General features: G+C 45.0%; 1 protein-coding gene across 3 annotated transcripts in view; it reads right to left on the minus strand.

Annotated features, from left to right (window-relative positions):
* TOX2 (TOX high mobility group box family member 2) overlaps positions 1 to 13,845 on the minus strand; it is a 244,493-nt gene that overhangs the window by 15,391 nt on the left and 215,257 nt on the right. For all 3 annotated transcript variants that reach the window (XM_067554501.1, XM_067554499.1, XM_067554500.1), the window contains one exon: positions 4,944 to 5,024. In XM_067554501.1, coding sequence (XP_067410602.1) covers positions 4,944 to 5,024 — 81 coding nt within the window. The remainder of the gene's footprint in view (positions 1 to 4,943; positions 5,025 to 13,845) is intronic.

Here is a 13,845-nt window from a genome sequence, read left to right on the forward strand (position 1 = left end):
AACCCAGGTCTCCTGAGCACAGTCCAGAGCTCTATCCACTAGGCAACACTGGCTTGTGATTTGCCTTACCAATAAAACTAAACGCTAGTAGGAAGGTCAGCTGGAATGATGCAGTGTGTGTAGACTCTTGCTGGAGCAGGATGGGTCCCCATCTGCAATATCCCCTTGTACCTCCCTATATTTACTCGGATACTGCAAATACTAAGTTTATCTAACTGCAAATACTTATTTACTTATCTGAAGCACCAGGCAAGCTTCTAAGGCATATACTGGCAAAGGAAATATCTCTGCCTCTAAATGATTTCATTTCCACATTGATTAAAATAGGAAACTCACCCTTTAAAACGCTTGCTCTCCATCACCTCTCCCCCCCACAACAATGATTATTGCTTTCTTGCAGCGATTACTGTATGCAGAGAGCTATACTGCACCACTGTATTAAACAGAACATGTACTGAATATCAATATCAAAATATCCAGGGAAGCTGGCACTAAATGCATTCAGAACAGTTATGAATCTTTCTAAACACTTAAACCAATGAACGGGACTAAGGTTATTTCCTTTTTGACCTTTTTGCCACAGCTCTTCACCTTCAAGAGTGGCTCAGTTAACTCTTAGGCAAGGTTCCTCAGAGCTCGCCGCACAGCATGACTTGTGTGCTGACTATGGCTGTAATTACATTCCCGTTTAAGCCATGTGGGTTTATTTTACAGTGAAATATAATTCTGCACAACAGTAACGACAAGCTGACATCACTAAGCCCTCAGTCTAACACAATCTCACGCCAGGGGCTGCCAGCCCTTGCAAGTTTAAGAGGTTTGCATGCCAGACACCCACGCCATTAAAGGCAGTCCCAATTCTTAAAGGAAAACTCATATTTGGTCCCCTCCTTTCGGCAAGGGCAGAAGCTTGGTTTGGGCCTTCTCTGTGATGGCGCCCTCTGCAGGAAAGGGCCAACAGCTACCCCTAGTTCCTTTGCCATATAGCGGCTATGCAGATACTGCTGCGTTGGGGCGGAGGGAGAGAGAAAGGTCCTATAATTGAGATTCACCCTCTGTGGTTTCACAAGTGGGTCGGGCCTCTCCCTAACTGACTGACGCTAGCCAAGGAAAGACACTGATTGGTGATTTGTCTCTACGCCTCCCATTTTCTACAGGAGATTGATGACGATGTTCAGTTTCCATGGATGTTGTTGGCTGAAGCCATGTGCACGGTCTGAGTCACGTTGACCGACCGTGTATCTGAGCTGTCGCTCCTTCAGAGCTCTGTCTGACTGAGCAATCTGTGTTTGTGAGGTCAGCCTGCGAGGGCCATACACACAGCACTGAAATCTGCCTCAGTTTCTTCCAGACTCCTAACCAAAGCAGAGATGTGCTGGCGCGGTACAGCAGGAGAAACAGCACTGATCACCACTGTGGGCAGGCAGTCCCCTGCCAGCAAGGAGCTGGCAATAGAAGAAATTTAGAAGGCAGCATTCAGAGAATGAGATCTGGATGTTTACCCAGACCTTTGAGATCTTTTCCACTAGTCCCTCCCCATTTCTTGTTCCTCCCACCCAGGTCTCCTCTCCTTCCCATGTTAACCTGATTCCCAGTCCTTCCTCTGTATGGGGACACTTGCCTCTAGCTAATCTCAACCACCCCGACACTCACTTCGGCCCTGCTGACTGGGTCCCTCACACTCCTAGTGCCTCCCTTCCCATCTGTCTTTCCCATGTCCTTTGCTAACATTCCCCAAACACCACAGTCTCAGCAGACTGCCTGCCTGACTCCAGGCTGTGCACAGCATCGCTCAATCTGATACCCCACTTCTGATCTGGGATATCTCAGAGCCCGTGTGACTCAACAACAGCTGATCTGAGACCCAACCCCACAGAGATAGCCAGATCTGCTGAGAACTCACAATGGCCTCATGTCCGAGAGTGTAAAGGGAGGTAAAGGGGATATAGTAACTTGGGTACAGCAAAAAGAATAAAATTTACCATGTGAAACCATGGAGGAGGCATGAGCAACACCCATGCAACAGAAGAAGAGCCAAGATCTCAGACGTGTCGGTACTAATGTCCTGGGACCTCACTGTGAGTGAAATTCATACACTTCCTGAATTGAAAGTGGTGAATCCATTCTCTCTCCATCCCTGTTCCCTGGGACTGGGTTTCCTCCTCTACTGCAGAGGAGTTTGTTTTTATTGTTTACTATGACTGCTGCCATGTGTTATTTACCCAGCTCTCAGATGTTATATCACTAATTAGCTATTTATTTCTTCATAGTTTGGGATGTTACACTTCCCTGTTTTCTAGGAATTCATTCACATTCACATTTGCTTTTAACTTTTTCTCCTAACATGGCCTGGGGAAACAGCCCCCTTCTCGAATGCACTGCAGACTTCTGTTTCCATTTAGAAGGTCAGTCTGAACCGCAGACCTATCCATTAGATTACACCAAAGTAAACTCTCCCTACCACTGCGCTCTGCATTAACCCCAAATGGAAGAGAAGAGTAAGCACAGGGGAGCGGGGAGTAGAGATTAGCATATTTCCAGTGACAAAGTACAGGCACTTTCCCCTAGACTAATGGTCCAGAGAATCTGTTGCCTGCATATAACGCTCCTCCTCCCAGATCCAGCCATGTTCAAAGGGGAAAGAACAGCTGCAGGACAAAGAGAATCTATGTTGTTTCTATGGAACTGATCACAGTGGTAACTGAGCTCCTGTCACATCCCATATTGTGCACTGACCTGGTAAATCACAACCCAGAAGTAACTCTACCTGGCGGGAGGATTGATTCCCTGCCCCCCACTTCCATTGATGTTGCCTCTAACTCCACACAGTTGGCATCTGAAACTGCACCCAGAGTCTTCTCTAGCACCTGGGCTACATCGAGAGAGAGGAGGGGAGGTGCTGAGTGCTTCATGTCAACCAGGCCAACCAGTGCTACTAGGGTCCCAGGCTGGCTAGGCCACGGGGCAGCATGATCCTGTGGGAGTTCTGGTGCAGGCAGAAGCCACCTGCCCAAGACTGGCCTCCACACCGTGAAAGAGCACCCCTAGTTCAGGAACTGTTGGAGAAAGTGAGCTGGGCAGAAGGCATACTCCCCACCCTAGTGATGTGGGAGGATGCAAAAAGAGAGACGGGGAAGATGGGCTGGGAAGAAAGGAAAGACAGACAGAGCTGACTAGGGCGGGGAAGAGAAATGGGAATTAAGGGGACCTGGAGACTGGGGTGAAGAGGACAAAGTGAGGGGGGGGGGGGGAAGAAACTAAAACCTTTTCTGCCCAGGGAGCCAATATAAATAACCAGCTCATAACCCTCTACCACCACCACACCTGAGGCTCTGCTCTCCAGATAGCTGGGCTGCTCCTTCATGGCTCTCTCCCTGCCATTGTGGACCTGCACTCTCCAGAAGGCCTCGCTGTCCCTTCCTCACATAGCCAGAGTCTCCTCCCTGCAGGTCCGAACAGCCCAACGTGCTTTCAGCGACGGCAGTGTGAATTCACAGTACCACCACTCAGGCCAGTGGAGTGACTGGGTGTTTACACTGCACTGGACGCTGGGTCAGACCCTGCCACTCTCCAGCCCCAGCAGGGCTGAACCCCAGATCAGCGAATGTGGCTCCTATCCAGCTACTGAGCACAATTCCAGAACAGCCTCAGGCTCAGCTTGCCACCCCAGCCCTTTGCAGGAGTCATGAGTGTCACACTACAGTGCTCACAGCCTCTCCTCATTCAGGGGGCTGGAGAAGGAGCTTGGGACATGAGCAGGAAGCCACTGGGAGGCAGGCGAAGTTGGGAAATGTGTTCCCTCCTCTGCACTGGCAGAGATGCCCATTGATTGCCATGGCACGGGCTGATAAGGACACAGATGGCAAATGGCAAGTTGGCCAGTGATAAGCCAGGACTGGAAATTGGGGAATATGGTCACGTCCACGGGTAATGTCTAGGAAACGTATGGATCAGTTCCTTTCTCCCCTCTCAGGAATTAAAGCCAGCAAGTTCTTCCTTCCTCTTGTTATAGGGGGACAAAAGCGTCCTGATCAATGGCAGCGGGAGCTCAGACAGATGTGCTCACGGCTCACACTACCATTCCAGGAGACCTGGCAACCGAGGGGAGCACTGGGTGTGGGCACTTATATTCTGCACACTCCCATGTACGGCCATGAATTAATATACTGGTTTTCCTGCAATGGGTAAAAAAAAAAAGTGCCCTGTTGTGGGCATTGAGGGCACAAAACCTCCAAAGTTACATAACCATCAAGCAGTTCCTCAGCTGCTACGAGTCCATTGATACTGCTACCCCAATTTATACCATCTGAGGATATTGCCCATTGTCTTTAGTGCCTTTTGCAAAATGCCCGTCTACTGCAAATCCTTTTGCTTGTCAGCCTATCACCTGGAGGCCAATTGCTAGAGAAGTGTAAAGAATCCAAGCACCGTGCTCTGGAATGGTGTATCTGAGCAACAGAACCAGCTACTGGAATTCAAATTACATCTCACCTCTGAGCGATGGTAACCCATTGCAGACAATGCAGTCCCCCTCGGATTTAGGGGTGGGTTGGGGCGGGGAAAACCAAGACAAAATGGAAACCTCTCTCAACCTGCAAATAGGTTGTTACTCAGCACGGTTACAAAAAGCAATCCAACTGCAGTGAGGGGTCATGGAAGCTCTTCCACCAAACATTGCAATGTGCCGTAATAAATGAGATCTTATTTGGTGCGTTATGGGAAAAAAAATTGGCACCCACACTGCATTGTGTATGCTCAAGCTGTGCTGCAGAGCATTTCATTTAGCTCTTACAGAAGGTATTTAACACTGATATTAGTTTTGATAGCACGGTTACAGTGTATTTCTTATAAACTTGTTCTTCCCCAGAGATTTCCATGAGTTCCAGCTAATTCATCATTGCCACATCCATAGAGACTCATGTATGAAACACATTGTCTGTTACCTTGGAAACCAAGCTGGCCCTGTAGGCTGCCAGAGCCTTTAGATACTCCTTCTTCGCTGCTTCTGTTTTCCTCTTATATGCCTGAAAGGACCAAACAATGAATAATAATTAATAAAGCAAAACAGGGCACTGTCTGGTGTTGCTACATCTCACCGTTGCCTCCCCTGCACTGTGATGCTTTGTGACTGGGGATGGGACTTTAAAATACAGTTTGCAGGAAAAGTTGGTTTCTCCCTGAGATGCAGCTGCCAAAGGGGAGTGAGAGGAGGAGAAAGAAAGAGAAATTTGCCCCACACAATCCTCTGGGTCTGAACACTCAAATGTTGGGGAAGTTGGGAGGTGCTAGATATTTACACACGCTCATTGCCTCGGTATCTGAGAGAAGGGGTTAGGATGGTAAAGGCAGCCTCTCTCTCGTGACATAGGTCTGTGTTCCTGGTGCAGGCCAGAGATGGACAGACCTGTCAAAGGAGCATATCTGCTACAAAAAATCCCAACAGGGTTCTAGGCTGTCCATCTGCCCTAGCAGAGACCTGTTTCAGAGAGAAGAGCCTATTCACTTGCCTTTTGATTCACGGCCATCAGGGCTGTCAAGCTACGGCAATCTGAATGAGTGAGATTTTATCTATTTTATTGAAATACATGAGGAAAGTCTTCATGGTAAGAGTGAATGTCACGGAGTGAGGAGGTGGAGGGTTCACACGGGCTGAGACTGGTGTAAAATCAATGGAGTCATTCCATACGGTTACCTCCAGTGTGAATAAGAACAGAATCTGGTCCAGGTACTTGAAAAAGTATCTATAAATTAATTCAATATGAGGAAGCCTCCCAGCACTGCAAATCTCAAATGTTCAAAAATAATGAGTGAGGCCGCCCAGAACTATGAGATTGGTTTAAAAATCATGACTTTTCCAGAAATCCTAAATTTTGGGTTCTTTTTCTTTGCTTTCTACTTTTGAGTCATTAAGGCTCAGGTTTTCAAGCTTTTCTCTGCAACCTCTAGAAACTTACTTTTCCTTTTCAAATGAATGCTGAGATTTTCTAGGAGCTGGGGCTTTGAGGAAAAATACTATATATCGTGAGAATCAGCATTACTAAATGGAACTTGGCAGACCTTACCAATTGTTGATAAGTAGTCTCTTTCTATCATAAGAATAAATGTTTTGTGTTATTCTGGGTTAATTTTCAGCTCAGGATGACATTCATGAAACCCTGGTATGAAGTCAATAGGTTGCAAGGAGCACAAGTCTGAGTAGAATCCGGTGCAGTGTTTGTAGAACTGACACAGAAATACAGCCCTGTCTCACGCAAGTCAATTCCCCAACAACCCACGAGGACCAAACTGGAACCAGTGAAAATGATCAAATGAGAAAAATATTTTCAAAGGAAAGAAAAATTTGGGCAAGGAAGGCAAGTACTGAAATAAAACATCTACTAACCTCCCGCGTGAAACCCAAATCCCTCATCAAACAAGTCAAATACAGTTAATTTCAGTCAGTCAGAACAGATTTGCAGATATTTAACTCTGCTTTCAAAACAGCAGCAACTTTACACCAGTAAATATGCTGATGTCCAGAGGGGATTTTCAGTTGTTTTTCACCATGTGTTTCCTTCATGGCATCACATACTACAGTCAAGAAAGGTAAATGACTAAGGCTTCGACTGTGTGTCCAACTGGGTAAGGAGAGAAAAGGAGTCCCATTTCTTCCCTTTGTGCGCTATATGTACTGGCAGATCCTGTGCAAAGGGATGGGCAGCCCCTGCTGGGATGCTCTGCCCTTCCCTTTTCAGATGGACAGGGATCAGGCAGAGCTATGGCTTACCCCCCACACTCCCAGTAAGTTGGGCCATTCAGCTGAGCTGGCATGGAAGGGGGAATCAACTGTTCAAGCTCCAGTCACAATCTGGTTCCTGCATTGCCCCTTACTCAGACTGGATTGTAAGATCACCATCTAGTTACAAATGAGAATTTTATTACAGTCCAGTGCAAAAGAGTAAATAACATTTTTACAATTGCGTTCACCCACATTGCTGCACCCACTGAAGGCGGCTGGCCGGCATGACCCATTGTGTCATATCTGTCCATACACTGATCTTTTTTATCTTACTATGTCTGGTCTCTCGGACTTGATAGCTATTGCAGTGTTGCAGCCACACAGTATTACCACACTGGGCAGTGAGATCGCAAATAACTGTGTCCCGGTAGTATCAGAAAGGCAAAACAAGGGATGTGAGGTTTTGTATCATGCTTTTTCTTTCTTGGGGTTGTAATTTACACAGCATACTTGCTTAAAGTTGAATGTACAGTCTCAGAAAGGGATCATTTCTCTTTACACTTCTCAGAAGGATCAGTCTGGGAAATGTTGGGCCTGGTCCTGCAGTACTCGCACATGCAAAACTTCCAATTACGTGAATAAGAATTGAGAAGGTGTTACAGATCTAAAGACCATGCAGGAATCAATATGGTTTCCCAGGATGAAAATTCTGGCTTTTGACTTAAAAAAAACAACAACTATGAACTTTGATATAAAAAATTATGTTAAAAGATCATTAAACCTGCCAAGCCAAGCACTCTAAAGTGAGAAATAGGAGAATCAAGGTAGCCCATGTAATCTTAATTTTCCCCTTAGTAAGTACGCATCTGATACAATCGTTAGTTACACAATTCCATTTGTTCTACATGGTCCCTGCTTCATTCAGTGCACTGAGGGGATGGTGCGGGAACAGAAAGGATTCTTTTCTGTGGTTAAGGCACTGATGGAGAGAGCTGGGGACCCTCCCCAGACTTTCTGTGTGATGTCCGGCATATGCCTACAGGAACCCTATTAAGATGGCAGAGGCAAATTTAATTCTGACATTTCCTCGTTTTTGAGTGTTTGCGTTTGTGACCTTCATTTGCTTTTAACCCTTTTTTTTTTTTTTTTTTTTGCATAAATATACATCATATACACTGCCTATACTGTATATATTATCAGGCAACCTTAATAATAGGTGGTGCTACCAGCCCTAGCTATAATAAATATAGATGCACATACATAGATGCATTATACTCATACTGATGTGTGTGTGTTTGTGTGCATGTGCATGTCCAAAACAGTGTCAGGAAAGACTGTTCCAGTTGAAACATGGTCTTTTTGATTCATGTTGCAGTCACATATTGCTTCAACTCAGATTCACTAACAAAGGATCTGAGTGCAAGATTGGAAGGTAGACATTTTAAAGATCATTTTGAGTGTAAAAGCTGAAAATTGGATGAAAGCTAATCAGAAGTGATTTCAGCGCTGAAATTTTTTTTTCCAAAACGCGCAGAAAAATGTTCATCTGATCCCAGTGCATAAAGGACACCATCCTCTTTGCAAAGGCTTTTCAAACCCATATCCTCTTCATTGGCTTGTATCACTAAATATGTAATACTAGGGAAGTTGCTTTTAACAGATGCTCTTAAATGTAATATCAGATAACAGTATAACAATGAATATCCATCCCTATCTCTCAAGTCAGTATATAACAGTAACCATATCGGATGGGGATGAATCAAAAACCTATTTATTTTCTTCTTATGCTGCTGTAAAACATCTAGGACAGGATTTCCTTGTCTTTGGTAGCACAAACTAAAAGTGCTCTAAACTCAAACATTGCGTGGAAGCTAATTCAGAGACAGTGGATGCTATTTTCATCTGTACACATAGAAAAGCAGCAATTTAGTACTTGGGTGAGAGGGGAGGTGGGGGAGGGGAATTTAGAGTTTTTACCGTAATAAACAAACAATAAGAAACCAATAAGTAATAAGCCACATGCTTATTACCCCAGTCAACTTTGCTTGTGTGTTATTGCCCTTTCCCACCCCCTTCATCTGTCTTTGTCTTTTTAGATTGTAAGCAATCTGAGGCAGGAACCGCGTCTTTTGTATTTGGAAAGTGCCAGTAACTTGTGGTTGCTACAGCAATCTATTAAATGATAATTGAACAAAGAGACTTCATATTTAGAAGCAGTAATAACGGAAGAGAACTTTGTCACAGGATAATGGTCTCCTGCTGCTGAACTAGATTTATGATCCTGCTCTAGGCTGATGTTGCAATGTAATACTGGGGCATGTAGTGTGCGGGGTGCACTATTTAAGAAATGGAAAAACTGCTTTGTGGTTAAGTGTGGAACCAAGCTGATATCAAACTATTCCTCCTTATTCCTGCAGAAACCCCTCAAGAGATTTTTTTTTTTGTTTTAACAATAAATAAACTGGTATTTCTTCTTTTGACACATTTACAGAGGTACCACTTGAAATGGTCATTTCCAGGGAGAAGTTGCATTTTTGAGCTAATCATCCTCTTCCTGGAGGTGGCACATTAGAGGGGAGCCCCACCGATATTTTGTCTCTTTCATCGATGCTGAAGTGTGCTGAATCCTTAAGGAAACAAAAAGCATCCGGAAACACAGCGCTGTGAGACTGCAGCAAGTCACAGATTAATATATTCCGAGAGCCTTCCCTGGGTCTATGCTCTTTCTGAAGCATCCTCTTCCAAGTCCTTCTCACACAGCAGCTATGTGGCTTGTCCTTCACATATTGGAGGTGGGGAGACTTCTTGGCGTGAACTACTTGGAAGGTTACTGCCAACTCCTAGAATCTGAGATTTGTTAGATCCACTAGGGCTGAGTAATATTAGGGGAAGGTGACTCTGGAAACATCCAGCAGGAGTTTACCTAAAGTAACTTTCCAAGAGTTATGTGTGTGTGAACATGGTCCAGGACAAAACGTTACCATGTCCGAACACGCTGGCCAAGAGCCGTGCTGACACAGTGAGCTGCTCTATGCTGACCCTACACCATATTTAGCGTTATGTACGTTAACACAACTAGTAGCAACCTTGTTTAGCAACAGCAACATTTCATAGCACAGACCTGGCTTTCTGCGGTGAAATCCTGGCTTCTCTGAAGTCAGTGGCAAAACTCCCACTCAGTGGAGCCAGGAATTTGCCCACTGAGTCACGGGAGTCTTTTAGCTAAAAGCACTGCATGACACTTCGAAAATGTAGGGCTTAAGTGTGAACAGCAGATCCTAGCGGAGATGCTTAAAACCCCTCTGTGTTAAAGGAGCTTTGAAGCAGTGTTTATGACCTTTAAAGTTTTCATTTAAATATTGAGAGAACCATGCTACTTTCTAATTAAATCACATTTTCTCCCAGGGATTTTAATTTCAAAGTCATTTATCAGATTTAAAGATCCTCCAAATATTTTGCATGTGTTCCTTGATAATCTGCCATGCCTGCTGATTTATTTTTCTTATTCGTAAGCAGAATTCATTAGTCATTAAGGGAGGGCGTGGAGGGGGGAGCAAATACGGTTAGTGATTATGAAAAAAAAATATCAGAGCTGTAAGAAGCATATGTTGGAGTCGTAATCCTGACACCTCTGTGTCTCAGCAAAGCAGCTAGTAATTGTACCATAATGACATGTTCTTGTTTGATAACCAGTTAATTAGAGAAGACAATTATTCCAAATGCTGCTGACGCCCAAGGAACTGCTCTGTGTTGCGCACACACAGAATGACAGGAGTAGCAGTTATCAATAACCTTTCCATGCCAGCATGGTTGTTTTAAAAGAAACATTGTTTTGTAAAGCAGGAGTGGGGTTGCATGTGTGAGAAGATACCCAGATCTGCCACAAATACATTCTTCTCCACCATCCAGAAGTTGAGATTGATTTTACAATGACAAATTACCACCAAACCGGCTGATTCTCTTTGCACAGAAAGTCTAGTTTTTCGGTGAAATCTGGAGGGTTTTTTTAATTTGTTTTAAATACCAAATATGTATCAGTTATTGAACTGTATCTTGTTGGAAAGTATCATCATTATCTGACTGTAATTGATATGATGAGCTGAAGATGCTTCCTGTTTACAAGGTAATAACTGTATCCACAGCTTAGGCTGTAGGCCAAGGTCTCTCAGCCTTCTGCTCTGATTGGCCATGTCCTCAGAATGCCCATAACAAATATGGCCACCTCAGCTTCTGATCCCCTGCTAACTCTCCTGCCCTACTGAACTGTTGTCTTCACAATATCTTGCCACCATTGAGAAAGGCCAATTGAGAAAGGCAAACGTACTCTGCAGCTCCCCACACTGAAAATAATCCATTTTAAAATCTAAGAGGAGGTCAGAAGTTGAAGCAGCCATGTGTTTTGTGGGCTCATGCACAGGGAGTTCCAGCTGCACACTCAGCAGGAGAATATCCTCTCAGAGCACAGGACCGACAGGAGGAGAGCACATTTTGGTATTATAATGACTTTGCGTTCCTTCAGGCTAACTCAGCCATACTCAGGACTAATAAACCCCAGGGCGTGCAAGCAATCAGTGTTTGTAAATGGGGACCATCCTCAAGTGATCATCTAAACAATGATCCATGCCTGCAAGAGCCAGGCTGGTGGATGGGAGTCACTGAGTAATGACATGCAGCAGAACTCCTTTGTGGAAGGCTATGGTTGTGAGAATGACACACGTTTTAGGTAGGACATCAGTCCCAGTGGTGGTGTACCTTTGTGGGACAGCCCTTTGGGAAATGAATGGACAATACCACACCTGATCAGCAATGCCAAGCAGCCATGGAACTGCTAAGCCACTGCCACCAAAGTTACCTGGGCAACTCCTCAGTGTGCAAATCCCCTGTATTTCTCTGAGGTTATGTCACTGGGTCATTCTGATACAGTTCACCTCTCATCCCACATACTGATAAATACACATTCCAAAGGTGGAACAGAAGCTGCCAGCCTGTATAAACGAGTAAAGAATAGTTCTCTCCTTACCCTGCATCCAGTTCTTTGTAAGGAAACTCTCAGAACTGCCCTTAAGATTCCCAGAAAACAAGGGCCAGGTTTTGGGAAGGCTTTAGGGGGAGATGGATGGTATGTAGGGAAACAGTTTCCTTTCAAAAAGCAGTAAGACAAATTCCTTTATTTCCTTCTTTCGCAAGCTGTGTGGTACAGCCCAGTATAGAGAGGAGTTCAGCTTGAAATGCAGAGTTAGAGCAGATACATTGTAGCAGGATTTTCAATAATCACATCAATGGGACTTTCACCATCAATGGGACTTTTACCACAGACTTCAGTGGGAGTAGAGCTAAGCTGACACTGAGCCCTTCTGAAAATCCCACCTGTAATGTTCAAATGGATTTGTCTGCCATGGAACATTTGCAAGTGAGATGCACACAGCCCATGTTGAAACGAATGTGCTGTGTTGTGGCAAATTTGGTACATTTCATAATGAAGAGTCTGCTCCCCCTTTCCATCACCAGCACATAACTCTCTATATCCCATCCTGCTCCATGCCATATGACCTGATAATGACCAGCCTTCCCTCTTCACCTATCTACTCTGAATGTCACTGTATCACTATATAAAGCAATATAGACCCATTACCAACATTGCCACCAACCCAGATTAATTGGTTACTGACCATGGTCCTGCTTGGGCCGTATAACTCTATATAAACTATCCTACTAGACTATAATCATATAGAGCCTTGCTACTGTACATTCCTGCCTGGGTGATATTCCCCATATGGTCCTACCACCCTCATTGCCCACTGGCAGTCCCATATGGACCACCCCATGCAGGCCATATAGAGCTGCATGCACTGGTCCTTTCTGCCCTGTGCTCCTGATAGGTCTCTCCCTACTCAGGCCTTCACCACCATCAACCCCAAGGTCTCCCAGGTGGACAACTCCTCTGACTTCCTGGGCAACATCCCCCATTGCCATAATCCAGCAGCAATGTGTTCTATACCGTGAGTATATATACCATGAGTAATATATAAGGAACACATGCCATATGAAGTAGAAGCAGCTGTAAGTGATATGGAGCAAGAAACTTGCTGTTTTGTATCAATACAGAAAAGTTAAAAACTTGTTACAAGAGTGGTGACACCATCTGGTGCAGGGCAAGAAAACTAAGCAGAGGCCCACTCCAGAAAGTCAAATGTGAAAGCACTGCAGCCCGTAGAGTGCAGAAGTTTGTTTTTCCTCCTCAGATACCATTGTAAGACAATGCCAGATTTGGCAAGCTCCAGACATGTCTCACTGTTTGGTCCTGGGGGACCCGTACATGTGCAGGTGTCATGTCTTGCAGACAGAATTGCTGGCGTGAGGGTTCACTCTCAGGGAGCAGCCTCGAGTGACACAGTACAGCTGAAATGTTGGGGTGTTAGTAAGGTAAAAAGTGCCCATGCTGGTGACAAGAAGTGTTGTGGGGTGGCTGAAGAGGGTATGAATTTCCAGTGGTGACAAATCAAAAGATGTTTATATTTTGGAGCAGTTTGTCATGATGTAATTAAAATAAAAGGCCAGGTGAAATTAAGGAAGGATGCTTGAAAGGCAGAGCTAGCTTAGAACATGGGTTTGAGGCTGGGAGTTGGCAGGGCCTTATATACGGCGCCATGAAGACATGACTCTAGGGCGCTCCAGAACTGACCCTACTGACATCACTAGGGGAAAAACCTTCCCGTGACTGTGCCTGTGGCATGCACACACCTACTTGGAATCAACATGAGCAAGCACTTTGAAGAACAACTAAAGCTAACAGAGGAAAGACACAAAAGTGGAGTGACGTAGGCCTAGCTTGACAGGAGTGACTGGACATGGCCATTGTGTGTGCATGGCTGTAGTCAGTCATTGGGAAAATACTCACTCCTTGGCGTATCACAGGGAACTGAGGAGGGTCCAAAGGGTAGGGAAGCAGGTGACCTGAACGCATGGTGCCAGCTATGGAACTTGCACACGGGGTGGAGTGGGAAAAATCAGTTCTCACAGGCCTGTCCTCTCTTTCCTCTCCTCCCCCGAGTGAGAAGGAAGCAGCTGTTTAGGATAAGGAGTGGGAGGAAAACAGCACCCCACCTAAGGCGTCCTAGAAGAATATC

This window comes from Emydura macquarii, unplaced genomic scaffold (genome assembly GCF_026122565.2).
Source record: "Emydura macquarii macquarii isolate MOO-44397 ecotype Brisbane River unplaced genomic scaffold, CSIRO-AGI_Emac_v2 contig_1483, whole genome shotgun sequence".
NCBI classification, from domain to species: Eukaryota; Metazoa; Chordata; order Testudines; family Chelidae; genus Emydura; species Emydura macquarii.